The sequence below is a fragment of the Zosterops lateralis genome, assembly GCF_965231275.1.
Source record: "Zosterops lateralis genome assembly, chromosome: 15".
NCBI classification, from domain to species: Eukaryota; Metazoa; Chordata; class Aves; order Passeriformes; family Zosteropidae; genus Zosterops; species Zosterops lateralis.
The window spans coordinates 12,244,901-12,268,446 of record NC_139775.1 but is presented as its reverse complement, the minus strand read 5'-3'; the positions used below and the strand labels follow the sequence as shown (position 1 = coordinate 12,268,446).

General features: G+C 37.7%; 1 protein-coding gene across 22 annotated transcripts in view; it reads left to right on the top strand.

The window, feature by feature from the left end:
* RBFOX1 (RNA binding fox-1 homolog 1) overlaps nt 1–23,546 on the top strand; it is a 1,119,155-nt gene that overhangs the window by 1,068,660 nt on the left and 26,949 nt on the right. For all 22 annotated transcript variants that reach the window (XM_083872230.1, XM_083872241.1, XM_083872231.1 and 19 more), the window contains 3 exons: nt 4,233–4,365; nt 13,253–13,292; nt 21,636–21,700. In XM_083872230.1, coding sequence (XP_083728356.1) covers nt 4,233–4,365; nt 13,253–13,292; nt 21,636–21,700 — 238 coding nt within the window. The remainder of the gene's footprint in view (nt 1–4,232; nt 4,366–13,252; nt 13,293–21,635; nt 21,701–23,546) is intronic.

Here is a 23,546-nt window from a genome sequence, read left to right as displayed (position 1 = left end):
ATTAGATGAAAATGTAAATTGTTTTCTATGGCTTGATGTTTGGTTATACATTGTCCTTAGAGAAGTCTTTCTTTTTATAACCCCGTATTATCACCTCCCATCATCAACACGCACTTGGAGAAATCTGCCTTTTCTCAGTCACAGATCAGAAGAATTCCAGTCATCAAATTACTTTGATGAATTTAAGCCACTCTTGCTTAGAAGTGGGCTCAGATGCTTCCCTGCTGAGAGTCAAACACGTTCTCAGCCCCATTATAGTGGCATTTTCACTGACTGAGTTTCAGCAGCCTGGCACTGAGGCACTAAGGAAGGTTGACCTACAAACTGTAAGTCGTTAAAACCTCTACCCCTCCTGGCTACTATCTTCATTACTTTTGGGACTGGTTAATAGCATTTAATGCTTCCTGATGGGACAGCCCTTTTCATAAAATTCTTTTTATGAAGTCCATTCTTCAGTTGTGGTCTAATGCTGCCACTTCTGCTGGTTATTTTGGGGTGAGGATATTAAAAAGTTGGTAGCAAAATAAATTTTGTGGTTATTACATATTCCTACCCATCTGATTTCTCAGTTGGGCTGAAGGAGCATTATGGTGTTTTTTTTTTTTTTTTTTTCTGAACTCAAATCCAGGGCAACAAAACCTGTTGATTATTTTACCTCTCATCTCAACCTCTAATATTACTACCTGACAATAGAAAGTGTGTTTTCAGATACTCTGATTTTCAGTCAATTTTTGATTGAAATCATTTTTTTTGGGATTGATATCATTCTGTTGTGAATAAATTCAACTGTTAGACCTCACTTGATTGTGAAGTGTTGCAAGGCCACCACTCTTAGTTCCATTTTTAGTTTCCATCACATCTGATCCTCTTCCTGACAGAGCTGCACCTCACTGCTCTGCCTCCCACTAATTGCATCCTAAGTTTTTTAGTGCTTTGCTTTACTTTAGACATTTTATGCTCTGTGACTTTATTAAGAGACCAATGCAAGGCAAGCATAGCAAAACAATTACATTACTTCAGGCTTCTCATTCAAACTCATCTTTTGTGTTGCAGATCCTTTGAAAATTATTTTTTTTAAAAAATCACTATCGTGTCTTAGCATCTCTTATGAATGCTGAGCTTCCCTTACAGGTTTTGGATTTGGTAAACTCTTATAGACTAAGTCACTCCCTGCTCTGTCTGTTTTCTTCCTTCTCTTCCTCTTTTGTTAAGGGAAAGCCTTTTTTCTCATAAAAATATAATTTTTTTAAAAAAAGTTATTTTTGACTCATTCATTGATAGGGGCACTCTGCTTTTCCAGTGACATTTTTTGAGGAAAGCATTCACTGTCAAAGATTTGAGGTCAGTGATCCTCCTTGTAATTGTTTCCAAGGTGTGACTGCCATGAAGAATAAAGAGAATTTTTGAATGATCAGTTGTTGCTAAATATGTATCTTAATATGTCTGTGTGAAAGCTGAGTTGAATGGTACAATTCAAAGGAAAAAGTGTTCACAAACCACACTGGGAGTTCATTCATTCACAGAGGCATTTCCTCAGAGTCTCCCCACAATTCCAGTTGGTTTTAATTCATTCCTTAGGACTCCAAAAGAACAACTGCTGTAAATATTGCCAAACATAGATATTCATTACAAAGAATTAATTACTGGAAATGATCTCTGGGCAGGACTTTCCAGACCATGACTTGCAAGCCCACGGTGATGTTACATATCTTACCTTGCTGGAGCTTGGGCTGTTTTTTGAGTTAGCTAGATTTTCTCTATCACTTCTGTTCTTCTTGTGAAAGTGTTTTTTATCAATATTTAGTGTTTTCCATCAATATTTAGAAAATTACAGATGCAAGTGAAGAAATTTTAAGGCTGACTCTTTTTTTGGGGTGGTTGTTTGGTTGGTTGGGTTTTTGTTTTTTGGGATTTTTTTTGTAATTGACATTTAGGTCAGTAAAATTTCTCTTAATTTTGACAGTTTAAGAGTGTCCCTAGAGGCTACAGTTCGTCATTTAACATGTCCACCATTTCAGATATCAGTTTTTCCTGGCCATTCTCTCAAATCCATTTCCACCCATTTGCTTAAGCAAACTTTTCTGAGCACTGATTTGTTGGATTGTTTCTGTTTAGCTATCTGCCTTTTTTTTTTTTTTTTTTTTTTTTTTTTTTTTTTTTTTTTTTTTTTAGACACAAAATAACAATCAATTTATTGGGGAAACCTACTTCTAGAAATACCTATTGTTTGGAAAGGAGTGATTTTTCCAAGGCAGGTAGATTGCAGCAGAACATCACTCTTACACAAAGATAACTGCACCGGATTAGATCAGTTCTCCATCCAGTCCAATACCTGTGACTGCAAAGGAGCAAAATCCAGATGAAGAAAGAAAAGAAAAGCTGTAGGACTGGAGGGAGTGTGTAGGTCTGGAGTTCTTTGAACATTATTTAAAACTATCTTTTGCATTTTCCTCTGCATATTGTATTAGTGTTATTAATTTTGTATACTTGGAAAGGAAAAGGACAGAAGTTACATGGTTGCAGCAGCAGGTCATAATTCTGTCACTATTTACACTGGTCAATTCTCAATCTTGTCAAATATGCAAAAGTACTTACAGCGTCCATATTTCACAGAGCTGATGGATATGTTGTTTTTCCTTTAAAAAAAATGTTTTCCAGTACAATTCCTTTAAGACTTAAATGAAGTTGCTTGCAAAGTTATCATCAGAATGTTGAGTTCTGCATGTTCATCTTTCTAATTTTGACACATTCCTTTTATACTTCTTATAAAATATGGTATTTGCACTTTCTGAGACTGTTCTAATTTATTTACATTGCCATAAGGTTGGTTTGTACTGTATCACAGGCATGTAAATCTTTGCAGAATTACTGTGTGACCTTTTTGTCAGAGAGAAGGACCTAGAAAAGCCCCAAAGCCACAGCAGTAAGGCAGTAATACAGAAATCACCATAATTACAGTATTTGCCGTTACAAATTACAGCCAGCAAGGCCTAAAAGTTGGGAATGTTTTTCATTTTCCTTTTTTCAAATTCAAGGCTTCTTTTAAAACTTGATGCTAAATGAGGATTGAAATCAATTCATATTTCGAATTAAAATTTTTTATACATCGATATTTCCATTTACTTGTTTTTATTAATGCTTTGCTAAGCAATATTTGGTTTATTTCTTTATTTACATATTGAAAAAAAATTTGAACACAATGAAGCACATCTGATGTAACGTGACTGCCAACAGAGCTGGATTTGATTTTATCTGTCTCACTGATGAATTCATTCATGAAATACGTGTTCTAACACTGACACGCAATATAAGTACAAAGGAGAAATGAAGTAATAAAACACTGCTTTAAAAATTGGCAGATGAAACAAAGTGGGAAATTTTGTTTGTTGTTTCAGGGTTTCATTATTATTTTTTCAATTAAAAAGTTATCAAGAGAGAAGTTTAACAGAATGAAGGCCTCTAATACTGTATTACCGTTCAATTTCTGATTAAAATATTTTAAGTCTCACATGGAATGGTAATTAATTTTCTCAGTTCCAATGACAATATAAAAATGTCTGAGTTAATTTCTTTGTTATATGATTAAGTTATTTCTGTTTGGTCTGGATATTATGTGGATTCAGATGTATTTCTAAGGTGTACAACTCTTGCTTTTCAAGGACTGAAAAGTATTTTTATGTACACGGTGCAACCCTGAAAAACGAGAAAAGAGAGGAAAATCTCTTTCCATTATTACACACTCAAGAGCTGGTTAATAATCCAACTCTTGAACAAAAGCAAAGCTCTTTTCAATTGGCAGAATCACTGGATAATTTAGATGACTGGAGATCACCTAAGTCTCTAATGTCTCACCCCCACTCAAAACAGGGCTGACTTTGGAAGACAGATGCAATAATGTGATGCAAATATCTCTGACATTATAAACCTGAGCCTGAACTTGGACCTCGGGAGTCTCCTGGCAGCAGTGTTGGCTGAACCAGTCAACACTCCATTTAATATAGTGTCTTCTGAGAAATCCAGAGCTGTATGTGGCGCCGCCATCCAAATTCCAAATTCCCAATTTGCCGCCTGCTCTTCGCGCGCGGAGATTCGCGTCAAAACTTGAGTTAAAACTCTTTGGTGACTCCCTTGTCCAGCTACAGGCAGGGCTGTTTTTAAGGCCCACTGCTTGCTCCAGAATGTGGACATTGCACACTAATCCCTGGTTTGTTCTTTTTTCTTTCCCTCTGCAGTGCCAGGATTTCCCTACCCTGCTGCGACCGCAGCTGCCGCGTACAGAGGTGCCCACCTACGAGGCCGAGGCCGCACGGTGTACAACACGTTCCGAGCAGCAGCTCCCCCTCCTCCCATCCCAGCCTACGGCGGGTAAGGAGCTCTGCTTCCCTCACCTCTGGCTCAGCAGGGATCCCAGGAGCCTGGGCAGCATTCCCAGCCCTGCCGCACGCGGGTCGTGCTTGCCCGGCGCCCGCGCCTCGCACAGCGGCTTGAAAAATGACTGTAATTTGTCCTGCCATGCTTGGTGGCCTTAAGCGTTTCAGATGTCACATATTGTTATGTAAATGCTCCTGCAAAACGGGAGCGCTCTGGAACGGGGGAGATTGTTTCGGCTAAAGGTATATTTTTGATGATTGCAAACATCTGGTTATTAAGGAGGTTGGATCGAGTTAACTTCTTTCTTTTCCTTCAAATCGCCTGTTGAAAGTTGTCTCTGCACCTGAAGGCTTAGTGCTGTATTTTTTTAAAATACATATATATTTTTTTTAATCGCAGTTTTCTTAGTTTTTCTAGTTGCCATCCTTGCCATGATAGAAATCTGGGTTGCTCCTCTCAGGACTATGGGTTTTGTTTACATTTTTGCTTAAATAATGCCTTAAGATTTCGCTGCCAGCGACCTGCATTTAGTAAAATCAAGTAGTAAACTAAAGAACCAAGAAGGGGAATTCATAGTATTAATTTATAGAAACTCTATAATCTTCTTTATTTCAGAAGATTGTTTGGGTTTTATGTGTATTTTTGTGGGAAAGAAAGAAGAAACAATTTCTCCTGTAGCTTTGCAAAGGCTTTGCATGCTGCATGTAATACTTAAAAACCCTAATAACATTAGTGAAAGATTTTCAGCTGTTAAGAAATTGGGAAATCTGGAAAATCAGAAAACTTGGCAGATCCTAGGCCAGAGCAGTATTTTATCATAAAAACTTGATTTCCCAGTACCTCTCTGTAGAGCCTCTGGATCTTTCTGGGAAGGGGTTAGGAAAGGTTGGTGTGGGCAGTGAGACAGGGTGATAGCTTTCTCTCTCTCTTTCTCTCTCTCTTTTCTCTCTCTTTCTCTCTCTCCCTGTCCCCTTGCTCCATTCCAGTAGGTGCTGGGTGCCCTACACCAGTTCCCACAGTTTCACAGTAAGCCTTTCTTGCACTAAACCAAAAGGAGCAACTCATCAGTCAGGCTTTGGACTGACTTTTCAGGGATATAATTATACAGGTAGTCTGACCATTCCATCACCTTGGGCAGTTATTGTCTCAAAGAAATATGATATTCTAAAAACGAATGTAAAAATTATGCCACACAATCAGTGTTCGACTGATTTATTTGACTGTTTTGTGTAGTTTATTAAGCAAAACAGTATTGCAACTACTGGAGAAAGATACTTTTCTAAAATTTGCCTGAATTACCTTTGGACAAGGATGGTGTCCCCGCAAAGTTATCCTTCTGTTGCCATACTCCCAGTTAGAGCCAGTCCAGGCATTTGCACATGGCAAAGATGGAAGCAAGTTCAGAATACCCTGCATTCAGATTTCAATGAGAATTCCTCAGCTACCAAATGGATACTGCATCTAGAGAAAGTGTGGACTCTCCATCTCTACCTTGTTCAAAAACAAATTCTTAAATTTGAACATAGAGTGAACATGTAGTGAGATAACAAGGTGGGCCACTCAGTTTCATGTCACTAACATCACACCTTAGTTAAATAAAGGTATATATAAATATATAAATATATATTATATATATTATTATAAATATATATATTATATATTATATTATATATATTATAACTATATATTAATATATATTATATATAAAAATTATATATAAATATATAATATATATAAATAAAGGTATATACAAAAATAATTACCAGCTGTGTATGATTGGGCAGTCCTTTTTGGTTAGTATTTCCAAAATTAGTAAATACTTTCTGACTAGTAAGTGACTTAAATTTGCCTTAATTCGTGGGTCCTCTATGTGTATACGTTTGTGGTATACACATTATTATGCTTAGTTCAGTGACTCAGCAGCAAGAATTCCATTTCCATGTAGCACATGGATATCCTCATGTAACTGTCCTGCTGCCTGCCAGCACCTTTAGCAGTGAGTTGGATTTGCAAGCACAGACAATCCTGTTGTAAGTCAGTGCAGAGGTTTTGCAGTCCAGTCCAGCAGTGCTGGTTTCCAGGTCAGCTCAGCTCTCCCACTCCTCTGCAGGGAGGTTTGACAGGCTGGCTGAAGCTCATTCCCTTCCTGCTCGTGCCAAATCTGGCGTCAGAGGATGCCATGCATTGCACTGGTCACAGCCCCATCATCTCCTTGCTCTGATGGTTCCCAGCTGTCTGAGAGGAACCCCTGCTCATTTAGGGCTCACCTTGCCAGGAAACACAATTTGACACTGCAAAAGTTTTCAATTACTAAGCCCTGTCTTAAATCATGTAGGTCTTAGTTCAGATATTTAATTTTTCAGATAATTAATTTAATTTAATTTAATCCATCTATGCTTTCCAATAAGGCCTTGCTTTCTGAATTGCCCATTTTGTAACTCATGGGTCAGTACAGAAGTTATAGATATCTCTGTTGCACTGATCCACAGCTGGGGTAATAAAGCTTTATTTTCCTATAATTTCTTTGGGCTGGCATATTAGATCTCATGTTGGTATCTTCACTGATACAAGAGTGTGACATGAAATTTCTGTGTGATTCTTTGTTCTCACCTTTTCTATCCTGTGACCCATCAAAGAAGCAGAAAGAAATTTTCATCAGAAAAAAATAATCTTTAATCAATGGAAATAAATTATGAGAATGTGGTTTTTGGTCACAACATGAATAGAACTCAAGGAAAATTACTGGGATAATAAAGAGATCACAGAGAATGAATCAGCTTAGAGAAGGAGGCAAACAACTTGGAATATCATTTGTTGATAAGAAAAATGGAGTAAGTTTTGAATGCTGTTTTGCAATTAATTTAGTAGCAATTTCTTATTTTTCACTCAAGGAAGGAGCCCAGCCTTACAGCCAAGTAAACAGTTTCATACTTGAATATTTTCAGTCATTAAAAAAAAAAAAAAAAAGACAAATTTTCTATAACGACAGATACAATTTTAATAATAAATTTACATTCAAATCAATCAGTGTTTAGTTACAAAAATATTTCATTTCAAGAAAGAACCTACATGTAGTTGTTGCAAAATATAAAGCTAAAGATTGCAGTTACCTTATTTTATTTTATTTTATTTTATTTCATTAACCTTAGATCTTGATCTACCTCTAGATCTTGTGGTCACAAGGCAGGATGATTTAGAGTGGTTCCTGTTGGAAGGTGTCTTCTGCTGTGCCTCCACTTCCTGGGGAGCAGCAGACAGGCTTTCCTGGGTCCCAAGGAAATTTCTGAATATAACCATATTTAAGACCATCATTTTCTTAAAATTCAAAGAACAGCCTGTGTGCTTTAAAATGTGTCATTTAAAAATGGAGTTGCTCTTCATGAAATACATGGCACTGCCCCAGTAATTAATGGATCCTTCACTTCTGAGTGAGACATTTCACAATTCTTTGAGACAGCGCGTTGTTTATTATCTCATGGAAAGTGCTTCACTTTTAGCACCTGTGAAATCATCTCTGATGCCTTGAAATATGGGAGTGTGCAGCTTACTTAAAACTACATATAATTAATGTATGTATCATAAACCCCCTGACTCTGAAATGGGGAGTAAAGCTTGGTTTGTGTGGGAATATTGAATGTTGAAATTTAGAGTTTGAGAGTCTGCACTGCATGGGGAGCTTAACCTCAAAATGGTGCAGCAGGAGAGGGAAATGAGGGATCTTTAATCTGTTGTCAAGAAAACCCAGATTCTTGGTGTATCTGGTAGTAGAGCAGTAGTAGACAGCAGGAGTAGTGAAACTAATGAGAAGGGTTTCTGTTTCAGCATCCTTTGCTTTAAATTCTTCACAAGTTTAAGTGTGTGATGACTTTGTCTTCACATTTCCTCTCTGCTGCTTTCAGTTGTGATGGAGCTAACAGAGAATTAGCTTTCAGTCTGCATCTCCTCCTCTGCTGTCTTTCCTGGGAAAGCAGGGGAGAGCAATATGCTTTTTTATCTTTGAAAAGAACAGTTTAAAAAAAAGCCCCGAAAAACCACCAAACACAACCCTAAATAGAATTGTGAATTTGTGGGGAGTGTGGAGGAGAAATAACAGAGATAATTCAGAAACTGTTCCTCTTGTTAAAATAAACATTCTCAAGTGCTACTTGTTAACAGATTCAAAATGAAAATACAGCTTTATTTTTAAACCCTTATTCTGAATTCTAAATTTAAGAAGATTAGTATGAGCTACTACATCTCCTCTGATTGTTATGGGTTTTTCCCACTATATTCCCTTGGGCTTATGTAAACTTCCTCTTACTTTGGACTCTGTGTATACATGCAATTGTTGGAACAAAAAATGGTTTTTGCCAGCATATATTGATCCCTGTCTGCCAGCTTTGTTCTCTGCAGCAATGCCCTCAGTCAGTATCACAAAGCAGATAATGTAACCTGTCCATGGCAGAAATGGTTGAAGCTGGAAAGGCAAGAAACTGGAATTAGAGAACGTTCTAAAAAACCTGAAACTGCCTCTTACAAGAGTTTCAGTTCTATGTTTACAGCACTTAAAACTCTGTGTTAGAGTATGGAAAAGTGTTGCTGTAATTCTGTCTTTGGTTTAAATAAGGCTGATTTAAGTAGATTTATTTATCTCTCTTCTATAATTTGTCTCATGAAAGCCTCAGAGAAGGAGTTCATGTTAAAGGTGAATTCCAGTCCAGCAGCTGGACAGTGTAGGACAGTGAGAGGGACCCTCCCAGCAATCAGAAAACACAACTGTTGTTCCTCAGATGCTTTTTGTAATTGTGCTGGAGAGGTGATGGTGATCCGTGTCCACTGCTGTGCCAAGGGAGGGAATTGATACTGAGAATGGCTACCTACAACAGAGGCTAGACAGAGTTATAAGAATTAAGTAGGTATTTATTAAAAACAGATACACCTTGGGCAGTGCAAGAGCCTGGCAGAGGCTACACCCAACGTGGACGAGGGTCATGAGTTTTTCAGACAGATTTAAATTTGGTCTATTTGCATATCAAAGGTTAGTTGTCCAATTACAGCTTCAGGTAATGAAGTCAAATTCCCCCAGTTTGTGTCTCCTCCCCTGATTCGCTTTTATTCATACTTTTTAGGGCCTGAGGCAGAGTGTCCTTGGTTCTCAGGCCTGGAAGGATTGTTTTATCTGACCAAAATGAGAAAAGATCTTCCTAACACTTTCTATGGAGTTCAGAGTTACACACTAACCCAGTGCAGGATCTGAAAAATATAAATGCTAAAACTTAAAGCATCAGAATCAGGGGTGTGATGCCCATTTTTCCCCTTGAATCCATCCCTCTGGCTGAGGCTCAGGTAGGGTGTGCTGCCCTGCAGGACGTGTGTGGCTGAGGGCTCTGGATGCTCAGCTGCTGGGAAGTTTCTCAGCTCAGGTTTGTGCAATCAGGGACTGTCTTTTTATGGCATTGATAGATTATTCAACTCAATCCTTCTGAAAGATGAGGACAGAAAAATGATAATGAAGATAGATGTAGTTCTCCCAGGATATTATAAAGGTGGAATTTAAACTAGTAAAGAGTTTGTGTTAATATAGTTACAAAAAGTGATTATAAGACACAGAGACTTAAATGAAGGAGCTAAACCCATGAGAGTCAGATGTATAATACCTGATGAGGAAAGAGTTTCCTATTTAGAGAAAAAAAAATTTCAGGAAGTGATTGCCACATATGATGTTATTTAGATGCACATTTTCATATTAAATCAAGATTTCTCACTTCTCTGAGCTTTCCTTAGCAGAATAAAATAATAAAATGCAACTGAATAAGCCCCCTAAATTTGTTTATTTAATGCCTCCAGGAAGTGCATTAAAATACCCATTCCTTGGGTGAGGTAATTCAGATTTCAGAAACGTGGCTATTTGGAAATCCTGTGTTGTTTTACAAGGAGCATTAGACCTACCTGTCTACCAAGATATTTTTTAATATAAAGTGTAAAAGGAGGTGTTGCAAGATGGGTACCTGTGTGATGCCTTCAATCTCTTCCCATGCTCGAGACATACTCTTTGTTTTCTGCCCAGAGCCTCAGAGAGAGAAAAAGGGGTGATAAACAAAGCAAATTAAACCAAATAAAAAACCAACCAACCTAACCAAAAAAAAAAAAACCAACCTTGGAAATTTATATACTAAAGCAAGGAAAAACAAAGCTGAGTTCTTGGTGGTTTACACTTTGTACTTCTGGTGAAGGGTGTGGTTAGAAAATACATTTGACTCCACTGCTAAGATTTGGTCAGAAATCAACAAATGAAAATACTGAATACACTGAATAGAGGAGATATTCTCTGAAAAACTATGGAAGTGTGAAGAATTACTTTTCCTCAAACTTCAGGAGAAGCAGAAGGGTTTCTATTTAATATCACTGTCATAATACAAGATCATAGGGAGGAAATTTGATGGAATCAGCTGATTTTTTTTGTAGTGCAAGTCATGCTTGGGACTGTTACACTCATTTGCCTGATTCTGTCACTTCGTCTTAATACTGGCCTTGTCTAATGATGGAGTTATGCATATATGTCTCACTTTAGTGATGGGTACATTTTTCAGAGTAGTATTTATGAAGTGCTTTCATTTAGAACTCAAAATAAGTTTCTGTCTGTACGTGACTGGAAGGAAGACTGGGGTGAATGAATGAACCTGTCCAAGAATACAACCAGCTGCACTTAGGAATGAAAAATTTCTCAGCCTCTATTCATCTTTGCTGTATATTCACAGATACCAAGAGGAGGAGGAGAAAAATTTCCCTTTCTGACACATCCTTTCTCCAAAGCATTATTTTCTGAGTAGCAATGTTTAATGGGAATTGAGGGTGGGATGTTTGGATGGACAGTGATGGGTTGGCCTCAGTTGGCTGCCAGACCCTCACCCAGCTGTGCTCTTACTCAAGAGTGCAGAGGGACAAAGGAGGATGGAAAAGCTCCTGGGCTGAGATGAAGACAAGGACATTTTGTGCCAATTGCCATCATGGACAAAACAGATTTGACTTGAAAAATGAATTTAATTTTCTACTGAAGTGCAGTCAGAGGGTTATAAACAGAGGTAGGACCTAAACCACCTTGCCCCAGCTCTCCCCCATCTCCAGCAGGAGTGGCACAGGGATGTGAGGACCCCAGGGGGTTGGGGCTGTGGGGCCTTCATCTTCAGTAAACTCAGTAATTTTTGTGTGTCATCTCATCCAAGTCCTCCCATGCTGTCCATGGTTGTGTGCTCCTACATCACGGTTGTGTGGAATGCTTTATTTCTTATGTGCAAACAGGTAGAGAAAAAAATATGGAGTGCTTTAAAATAATCAGAGTATCCCAACCAAAACCAAGATGAAGGTACAGTGCAGTCAGTGTAGGTAACAAGCTCTCTGGAAGCTGCTGGTGCAGACCAGGTTTTGCATATTTTACTCTGCAAACATAATAAATAGAAAAATATATGAGTAAAGATCTGACCCTACTGAAACAAATGGCAGACATTCTGATTTAAGTGGAGCTGAGTTTTCACCAGTTATTATTCCATGGCAAACCTTTATCATCAGTGTGGTTTTATCCATGTCTCTGTGTGCATATTTATGATTTTCTCATGTGATTCTGACTTAGCCACATACCAGCTCAGCCCTGTGGGGTTTGGTCATTGACCTCCATAGATCACTTATATTTCTGCCATGAAAATTCTTGCTGGAATTGCAAAATGGCTTAGGTTAGCAACTTGGTAATAGCTATTACTCCTAGATAATAGTATTCCTAAATTCAAAATATTGTTGCAAAAAACCCTATTGTTTTGTTAGGTCTCATATTTAGCTCTTGAAACAGCTCGGGTTGATTCTGATATTGGAAATACACATTTCAAGTAGCAGAACTGCCAAATGGATGTAAAATTGCAGGAATGACCTAATGGGTGTAATTGTTAGGCCACTGTTGTGCAGTTCCAGTTTTGTTTAGTGTAGTTATTTAAGCTGTCTTTGTCATAGTGTGTCATTTATCCTGAAGGGTTTAGAATCTTTCACTGTTTACACTGATGATTGACTTTAGCTGAAATGAAACCATCTCTGGGTGAACTGGTAACAGCAACGTTACCCCATTTTTTTTTTTTTTTTTTTTTTTTTTTTGAGAGAAGTAGGAATGTATCATCCAACCCAAAGAGGGGAGCTCAGAACCACTGGCATGTTTGTCAAAGCTGTAAAATGCTCAAGTAGGGAAAGTTATATATTTTTTTCATAGGAATAGCACCCCTAAATTCTCAACAGACCAGTTGTCACTATTGGTAATGTGCATTGAGCCAACAATGGGTTCTCTCACCTCTGTGTGGACTGAATATTGAGATTTCACCCAGTGGGTAGAACACCACCAATGTAATTATTTCACCCACTCCTCTCACCATTGCAACTTAGGCTGTGTGTTGTTTGCCATCTAAGTAGTGAGAAGTAACCCTTTATTTCAGAGGGTCAGCATAACTGCAGGACAAGAAAGCAGTGCTTCAAGAGTTAGCTTTTTGCAAAGGTGTTGAAACTGGATGTAGGATTAGCCCACTGAAAATTTTTATAGGGAAAAAAAATGCTGTCAATATGTGGTTTCTTAAAACTAAAAAGAGGGGAACAAAAAAATCCCCCAAACTTTATCAAAAGTCTTTTCCAATCCTGCCATGCTTTGCCTTCCTTTGGCTAAGCATTTGGCATACTTGATAAGATGATGTATTTGGTACAGGTTCACTTGTGATGATTATTACCAACCTCCTTAACCAATGTGAAGAGTGCCTTCCTCCCCCCTCCCCTTTGTTCTTGTGAGAGACTAACCTCAGCTGTGCAGGGGTTGGTGGCATTTGCATGTGGAAATGCACTAATATGGATGTTTTTCTTTGTGTGTGCATCCTTGCAGTGTTGTATACCAGGATGGATTTTATGGTGCAGACATTTATGTAAGTATTCATTGATGTGCATGCTGTCCTTGTACATTACCAGAGTCATTCTTTTTGCAAGTTTGCTGCCTAGCTTGACTCTGTTTTGTCTATTTACCATCCCTTGCCTGTCAGAAAGAATTGAGAAGAATATCTCTCACATTGGAAGACCTTTCTGTTCATTACATCTATCATTGTTCAGTGGAGCTGAATTAACTCTTCAATCAAATGCAGAATGAATGCAAAAAGATGTGAAAAAAATATGTGTGTGTGTGTGTATGGAGGGGCGTCTCCCTTCATAATTGAAGTTCAAAGAAAAAATAAAGCAAAGCAGAAACATTCTTTTGCAAATCCCCACAAGCTCTTAAAAAAAATATAAAATCAGGGCAAGCTGAATATTATTAATATTTCAAGTATAAAAATACTTCATGGAGAGATACAGGTTTCCCAAATGCAGCCAACACTGGGGATATTTAGGGGCCATGGTGATAGTAGAGCTTAATGCCATTGCAAGTTTAAGATACAGAAATGTATTGTCTGTAAGCTGAGTAAACTTCCAAAAATTGCACTTCTAAAATCCCCTAATTTCAGTTTAAAGGAGATGAGTAGAGACTGCTCACAATACAAGTGGATAATTTGTTAGGAAAGATTCATAGTCCTGGATCCATCATTATCCATGCACCCAATTCCTCACCGATTTCATCTTAAATAATATTTTAACTTTATTTTTTGATGTTTCTTTTTGAAATTTTCATACATTGTTTTTTCTTGCCAACTGTTTTTTTTTATTTTGAATGTGTGCAAAGAGGCTCCATATGTCTGAGCATGCAAGAGGTTTCAGGGGTTGAGGCTAAATTTCACTCTTCTAAAATTCTTATACCTAATGTGTAGATGTAAAATATTTCACTGGTAGTAAGCAATATTTATTTTTGTTCTTCTTTTAATAAGGCAATCTGGTTCTAAGTTACAGGTCTTTTTTTTTTTTCACCAGACAACTTTCTGTAACCTACTTGTGCTGTTTCAGTTGAGATAAAATGAGACAGATGAGTTGAAATGTGTATGAATATTAAAAATTAAATAGGCAATGCTAGGAAACATCCCTTGTGTTCATTATCAGCAATCTTCTAGAACTATTCCCAAGGGAACAGATTTTTGTTAGTAAGTTTTATATAAAGGAGGAAATTTGAATTTAGGGATGAAGTAGGTTTTGTTTTTCTGATAGAGGTGGACAGGCTGATCCTTATCTGAAAATTCACTTGTGCAGCTTAAAAACATATTTAAAATAATGTAGTGAGGGTTAAAGTCCTCTCTCTATGTACTTACGTGCTCAGTGATGTTATCAGTAAGAAATTGTTTACAGAATTAATACAGGATTCACCCACTGGCCGAAGGTGTGTTCAAGCCAGACGAGTAGCTCTGATCTCACCCACACATTCAACAGTTTTTGAGCTGTTCAGGACAGATTTTACAGTGTGGAATTTCTTCAAGTGTGGTTTCCCATGTTGACCTTCCTTCAAACCCCCAAAAGAGGTTTTTTTACATCATTTTGCTTAATTTACCAACCCAGAAATCTGCAGGGGAGCAGGACACCTTTCTCAGGAGGGCTTGGAATGAGGGAATATCTGTGGACTGGATGTCACTGGAGCAGTTTGTGGGTTTGGAACCCACTGCTGCTGAAAGCCAGGAAAAGCAATATTTTTTTTTAAGTGGCCTCCCACCCTCTCACAGACCTTAATATTTTGTTTCCAAATAGATAATGGTTTCAATGTGAAAGGTGCTGAAGAAATTCCTAATTTCTAGTATAGCCTCAGTTTTGGTGTCTGCAATAGTTGTGTGCATTAGGAAATGGAATAACTGTACTTGTTTTCACTCTGTTGCAGCCTCGTGTTTCTGATTGCATTTCTTAGTTCTCTTAATGCAACAGAATGTTTATCTTTATAGCAGGTGACAGAATTAAAACACTCTTCTGGAAATTTAGTTTCTTTATAATATACAAATCTTTTTATTTTATAAATAATTTTTCTTCACATTTGTGCCTTCTTGCATATAAAGCATTTGCAGGGGAGGGAGAGAGAGAGAGATAGAAAGAACTGGCATAAATCAAATGAAACCTTAAAATTCACAGTGTATTAGTTCTTAGTGCAGCAGTTTGCAGCAGACCAAGTTATTTATTAAATCCCAATTGTTTATGACATAGTTCCACTCAGCTTTTCATTTTAAGTGCAAAGCTGAAGCTTTGTGAAATGACAAATGCTCTGTGAAAAAAAAGGAGAAAAAACATTTAAACAGTGTAGGGTTTAATGGTAGATTGGAAGGAAAGGAGCCTTAGAAATACCAAAGAAAGCAAAACAAGAGGCACACAATAGTGAAAAGTCAGATCAAAAATATGCATTAATGGGTACATCAGAGTGGGTTTAATCCTGCCCTGATAATACTGAGAAACAATAGGTGGGCTCAGCTTTTCTCTGCCTAACTCAGGATCAGCAGAGCCTTTGGTGAGAGAAACCACAGATTTAGGGGAAAAGAGGGAGAGCAGACACAAAAAAGTCCTGGCTGGGTGAGCCAAGAACAGCAAATGTCCAGAGCTACTCAATACTAACCAGTGGAATAGAAGAGATTAGGAATATAAAAATAGATGGAAAGTACAGTCTAAAGTGAAAAATCAACAGCTGTGATTCTAGATGTAATATAATATATTCTGTATTTCATATAATTCTATATGGAATGTAATAATCCTTCTGAAATAGCTGAGCTATTGAATTCCCTTTTAAATGTGCCTTTGAGTAGGAAAAATAAAGGAGATTATTAGGAAGTAAGGAAGACCTTTTAAAATTAAGTATTGATTCACTAAGAGAAAAAGTCATTAAAAGAGAATTAAAGTTGCCTGCCAGCAAATATAGAAGTTCTTAGATGAAGATTGACACCTGTGAAAATAAGAAAATACACTCCACAAAATGAAGCAAAAAATAGTAACAGTCTCAGAAATATGCAGTTAGAATAATAGCTCTGCTTGATCTTAAATCTGTTCCTTTTTTTTAATTTATTTTATTTTATTACCATTGTCATAAAGAATGTTGTCAGAATATGTCAGTCATCAATCCACACCTAAAATGTGGGAAGGCTCAGAAAATGAGAACCTTCACCAGCAGCTCCAGGAGCCCCTGGGTAATGGTTTAACCATGGCCATTAGTCAGTTTACTGCTCACAGCAAGGTTTTCTAAACTTCCCAGGATTCTGGACCTGTGGAGAGAATCCATGCTAAAATATACATGTATTAGGTTTTAATTTACTTTTTCTTTTTTGAGCTGCTGGGCAAGAGTAAGGCAGATTTTTATGGTCAGGGGAATGGAATGAGACTATTTCCTAACAGCTGTTGCCATCACCTTTAGCTCAAAGCCAGGGTGGAGTTGGGGATGGAGGATTTATTTGTTTCCCCTGGGAAAAGCAGAGGTAATTCTCTAACCAACATTCCCCTGACCCCAGGTGAAGTCCCTGGAAGCCATCAGGTCCCCTAAAAAGATGCTCTAATGTGAAAAACAAAGATTTGCAGATAGCACTGAAGATTTTCTTTGGAGAACCAAGGATATTTTTTTGTGTTTTGCCAGTGGAAGGGTGTGCCATTTCCTGTGACTCACAGAAACAGAGTGAGAGGAGGAGAAATGACTTTGCCAAGGGCAAAAGGGTCCCCAGGGAGCAGTGGGTTGTTCTTTCTACTGCTCTGTGTGCTGGAACATTCCCTGATACCCTTTAAAAAGTTTGGGTAGGTAGGGATGAAATGTCTTTTGATCTCATCTTTATGTGTGCTGTTAACAGTACATTCAGACCAATCCTGGTGATTGTGTTTGGCTGGAATTCATGCAGGTGGTGCCTGGATATTTTACAGGAGTTTTTCTGAGGCATCAGCTACCTCTGGGAACACAATATAGAAATACCCCAAACCTGGCACACAGGCCAGGCCCACAATTTGAGCCAGCACAAATTGGAGATGGATTTTTTATTATTATTATTATTTTTTTTTTGTCTATTTTTAATTTTCCCAGTCAAAGTTTTACTCAGTGGGCAAAACAAATGCTGCTTAAATCTCAATAGCAGGAAAATGAACTGACACTATCTGTATTCTGCAGCTCTGGGTCTAATTCATGTAGTTTTTAATACCATTCTTCTATTTGTGGTTAATAAGGCAGGTCTAATTCTCAATACTAGAGAAGGTTTGGAAACTTGATTAATTTATGTTCACAAAATACTCTGAGATCTTTGAGTGCAAAGAAGTATAGGAAGTATAAATTGAGGAAAATTAACTCTCAGCATTCATATGAAATATTAAATATATAGCTAATAGAAAAAAAAATCCCCAAAAATATTCATCATTTAGAGTCACTTTGTATTTCATTACGTCTGAGATCATGAGAAAAAAAGTGATTTGGCTATTTTATGAGGAGGTGCACACATGGTTTTGTAATCTCTAGATTCTGTCAGGGGTTTTTGTGGAAATTAGCCTTACTGCCGATACACACACTTTATTTTAAAAATTCAGTTGTATTTTTCTGTTCATTTCCATTTTGTCATATCTTATTCAAACTGTGTTGTGATTTCTTTCTAAAATCGATTAAGATTTCCCTATAAAAATCACCAACTGATCTCTGACAGATCCCACTGCTCTATTTCTGTTTGCCTGAGCCAGAGATGTATAAAACATTGAGAGGAAAACCCTAATGAACTGCTCTGGGGAATTTGCCTAAATTCTTTCCTTACATCTTTCTTTCTATCTTTCATTCCTCATTCAAATCATTCCATTTCTGTTTCTTTATAGAGCAGTGCTGCAGGAGCCTGTGTGTGGCAATAAGTTACCACAGGTACTGATGGAAAAACATCCCCATGCTGGATGTAGACTCGTGTCAAATCATACTGAAACTCAAATAAATACGTGAGGAAATGGATTCCGTGTGTATAAATAGAAAAAATAGTCCACCCCAGCTGCATTTTATTTTCCAGATTCAGTCACAAAGTCACAGACAATGATATTATTGTTAATTTTTCAAACTACTTAAGCTGCTCCAACGCTGTTTTATCATTGGTCTGGAAGTAGCAAATATAGGAGCGCAGATAAGGCAGTAAACAGTTTTTCATTATGGTATCTGAATTATTTATTTTCAACTATTTTAAGTATTATTATTTTCAAAATAATAATTCAAAGCATAAAAATCAGATACTTTCTGCCTGAATTTAAATATAAAGAAAAAAATTTCCTAAAACATTTCTAACGAACTGAAAATTGTCTTGGTTTTTTTATGTAATTATTGCATAATTTTGTTCTAAGTATTTTATTTTGCAATATAGTCTAAGGCATGAGGATAATTATATGATGTTACTGAAGAGATGTAGTGAAGATTAGTGGTATATTCTTCACCTAAGATATCAGCCAAGTTCAAAACTGGAGAAAAATTGTCAGTTAGAACTTGTTACAGCTGTTGAGTTCAGGGGCTTGAACTGGAATCCCGCCCCAATTTCCAGTATAAAGTATTTTCTTCCTGCAGTAATCAAAAATCACCTGAAATAATTGAAGTAAAACAATGAGAAAACTTGGTACAACATCAAAACTGCAGAACACAAACCCCATAAAAACAATTTGCTTAAGCATATTTTAATGTGTAACCTATGATAGTTTATTTTAAAATTATGAATTCATGACATGGGATGGTAGGGAATTAGGTTTTCCCTGGTACCCAAATACATCCTGGTTTTTTTTAGTTCTCCAGAGAATTCAGGCAAATTCAATGCCTTCAATCTCTTTTTATTTGTATTGCTTTACACTCATTCTTGCCAGGGCTCTCATAAATGTCAGACTGATTGCTGAATCCAAAACATCTTAATAAACTCAGAGTCGAGCTTCATTGTTCAGCAGAAATTCTTTGAAAGCAAATCAAAATCTAAGCATAAAAGGAATGTATCTCTTGTGTTTAGGGAGCAAGAAAGGGTCTCTCATCACACACTGACCAATTTTTGGTGATATTTAAGTGAGGGGAAGAAAACCAGTCCTCACAGAGCCCACCAGGTTTCAAATCAGCCTGTCTGATTTTTGTCCCATCCAGAACTGCTCATGGTGGTCTGTTCTCAATTCCAAACTGTGGTAGGAGCTGGATTGACTTAGGGTGGATCTCACTTTTAAATCAGAGCTTTTAGGAGTGGAGAGCAGGACAAGCAAAGGAGTTGGACACCCTGGTGAACAGAACCGTGTCAGGGTTCAGATCTGCCACACTCTGCCAGGGCTGGATCATGAAAACAAAGTTCAGTGTCTTCCTCATATCAGCACTCAGGGGAAAAAAAACAAGGAAAAAGTAAGGGAAGGTGTCATATTTCACAGAATCACCAGGTTGGAAGAGACCTCCAAGATCATCAAGCCCAACCCAGCCCCAACACCTCAACTAAACCCTGGCACCAGTGCCACATCCAGTCTTTGTTTAAACACATCCAGGGATGGTGACTCCACCATTCCTTGACAGACCATTCCAATATTTATCCCTCACAAACCAGGAGGGGAGAGCAGATAAATTTGTATCATCTCTCACCTCTCTCACTTTGACAGAGGCCAGCCCAGGTGTGCAGTTTGAGTTTCTCTCCTCTCAGCCTTGGCTCAGTTTGTACCTGGTGCCTTTATTTGATAGCCAAAGGGCTGCACATACACACACCTGCAGCACTCTGGGCCTGTTCTGCATTTTTGACAGTGATAGCCTTCTGCTGGCTCATAAAAATGAAATTATCTGAAATGGGAAGGTGTTTTGTCTCCCAGCCTCTGTGTGTGGGCAGAGGAGCACAGGAGAGGGCACATGGAGGTTTAGGAGATGCTCATTCCTGCCTGATCCCAGGGCTTGTGTGACAATTGCTGCTGGCAGGGAGCTGGCCAGGAGCAGGGAGGGACATGTCCTGTTCTCTGTGCAAGCACTTGAAAAAAAAAAAATCAGAAAGAATATTCTTCAAATAACCTGCCAATTCAAAGCCTGGAGTTTCTAATGAGCTGTCAGTGCATGTAAAACTTGTGTTTATTCTTAGGGTGATGTGCCATTGTCAGCTGAACGATTGATTTCCAAACCCAACCTGCTTCAAGTCTTCAAACCCACAAGGTTTCCATGTGTTAGGGATGAAAGCCATTTTGCCAAGCAAGGTGCTAGGAGGGAAAACAGTAGTTCAGAAAAGAGTGAGTTTTGTTTGCAAAATCAAACCAGAAAACACACAAAAGTTACTGCAGTAAAAATGTTCTAGTGACACACTAAGGGCTGGCACATTGTGGCCTGTTCTTCCTCCTCCAGCACAATATCTGGGGTGAATGCAGCCTTCCAAAAAAAACCCAAAAAACCAAAACCAAAAAACAACAACAACAACAACAACAACAACAAAAAAAAAAAAAAAAAAAAAAAAAAAAAAAAAAAAAAAAAAAAAAAAAAAAGAACCAACCCATTAAAGCAAACACTTCAGCACAAGAGTGAATTTTATTCAAAGCTGAGTGAGCTGACACTGTCTCATTCAGCTCTTTGTCAGGGAGGGGGTAGGTGGGGAAGGCACCAGAGCAGCCCCTGTCCCAGAGGGTGCTGGGGGGGAGAATTCTAATTGGGACGTAAATCGTGTTTGTGTTATCAGCAGGCCTGGGCTGGGGCTGTTAATTGGCATGCTGAGATCATTTGGAAATGGTTGATATAACACTGTGGTCCATTGAACAGGAAGCTCTGCTGTTTTCACAGTTTGATAATCAATGCATCACTGCACTCAATTCCTTTCCAATGTGTGTTTGTTTGTCCTGTTTGCTTAATTGAACAGCTGGAATTACTGTTACATACAACTGAATGTTAATTCATGGAAGAAGAGAATTTTGCTTCTTCATTATAATTTTATGTATAAATTGGAAACCTATGTAACATTAAGTGTTAATTGAGTGCACAAATTCATAGGTTTAATCAACCAGGCATGATAAATCATATTTTGTACAAAAAAAAAGAGAATTGATTATTAGCTGAGTTTGTCTTTTAAGTTTAGCACTGCTTTGTGAATATATGTGCACTTTGTTCATATGAACAATTGCTGCCTGAAAACTTGGAGAAGAATCCAGTATTGCCTTGTAAAACAGCTTACACTGATCAATATATCTCATTTCTATCCCCTGATCACTGGGACAAATCCTAAAAAAAATTTGCGGTGCTCGATTTTGCTTAACGATTCACCGAAATATTCTCCTTTGCATTTCACTGCAGTGTTTCCTATGCATTTAAAGTCAACTGCAGCATGACTGTACTCTCTCTCAGTTGTTGTCAAATGTTGCAAAATGTGCTTGAAGGTGCCACGGCAATGCAGTTAGAGCGTGAGTTTGTGTTTCAGGGTGGTTATGCTGCCTACCGGTATGCCCAGCCTGCCACTGCCACTGCAGCTGCCTACAGTGACAGGTAAGAAACTCCTCTCCTGCTCACAAATATTTGACCAGTGGAAGTTGAAGATGGTTCTATAAATTTTGCCTTGTTGAAGTCTCATAACTTGTCTTGTTGCTCTGCGGATAATTGTGATACCTAAAGCAGGCTGTTTTATTATAATCCATGAATAGCCATAAATCGAGAGACTTTAGGGCTTTAATTGAGAATCAGGCATGAGATGTGCACATTCCCCAGCTGTAGATCATCCAGTTAACATCTGTGACCCTTGTACAATGTAGATAAATAAATGTACAGATTCATGATGGTCTGCTACTAAGGATCATTATTTGTCTTAGGAGTATTATTTCAGCTGATTTAGAACCTTGAACCTATTGAGTGCCCTCAATTCTCATTGACATTGTTTTAGTCAGTGGAAATTGAGGATGAACTGTGTCTAAGCTTGAACTATCCAATGCAAAAGGGTATTTTTTTTTTCCCATTTGCTTCCTTCTCAGGCATTTGATTTTTTTGCAATACCTGGAAGAAAAAAAAAAAAGTGTTTTTTCTTTCACTCTGTTTTTTTTTCCTCAAAATGTAAGCCACATTTGGTGGAAAGAATATCAGGAATGGAAGATCATTGAAATCTGCACATTTAAAGACTTAACTTTTATCAATTAAGAGTGATGTCACATGTAAGTGTGTATTTTTGAAAGATGGATGTTGGAATCCCTCAGAAGTCAATGCCTAAATTGCTGCTGACTTCAGTAGGAACGGGATTTTATCAAATTGCATACAATTAAGTCTTTGCAGTGCGTGGACATGATTTTGTAGTGAGAAGGAGGTTTATCCTATGTTTTCTTCATAAATTGTACCCTTAAAATCTATTTTTAATGTTTTTCAAGCCCTTGAGGAGTGTTCCCTTGTAAAGGGAGGCTGTATATGTTGGCAGAGACACACACACACATATATTATATATTTAATTTTTTTTGCTACATAATGGCACTGAGAAGTAAGGTCACACTTCTCAATACCTGATACAGGAAAATTTTCCTTTGGAATCATGGAAATAATTTCCTAAGCCTTACGTACATATTAAAAATTTTCTTTAAATGCCAAATTAGACAGTGTTACAAATGCTTCTGTTTCTTAAAGAAATCAAGAGATTGAGAAATTCTAGTGCACAATTTCTTAGATTGAAGCGCTGTTCATGGATTCTGTATTTTTAGAACCAAGTCCCATGGTATGAATGTTACAATGCTCTGCATGCATATTTTTGCCTTTCAAGTGCTTATTCTGGGTAATGAAGATATATATTTTTTAAAGTTATGTGACTAAAGTAATTTGCATGTATGGCTGAGGCATGCTGTGTCAGACAGGTAAGCAAGCTACTTTTTATTGATTTTGGGTCAGTAATATCAACTAGATCTGTGCTGTGTGCACTTTGGTGGCAATGTGCTGTTTCTACTTATTAGGGGAACCTGCCCTGGTGAAGTGCTACTCAGTAGTTTCATTTCATTTCCACAAAGGTTTGTTAGCATGTTGCAGCTCTAGGGTTTTAATGTGAGCTTTTCTGTAATGCAAAACAACTCCTGCTTCTAAAAGCCTGCTAAACCAAAAGGACAAAAAAAATAAATCACCTCCTGTGGTCAGCCAGGTTTTGCCAGCTATTGCTCAGGTGTCCCTGGATCACTTTATAGGCTGTTTATTATAATTAGACCTATGCATTACACAGAGAAACTGAACAATATCAGACTGACTTTTAAATGCTTTAGTTATGAATTGATGTACCTTCTCATAAACCAGATCAAAGGCTGTAAGATAAAATATCAGTTGGTCCCATGTTCTGCTATGGGCAGAGAGTCAACATCACAAAGGGTTATGC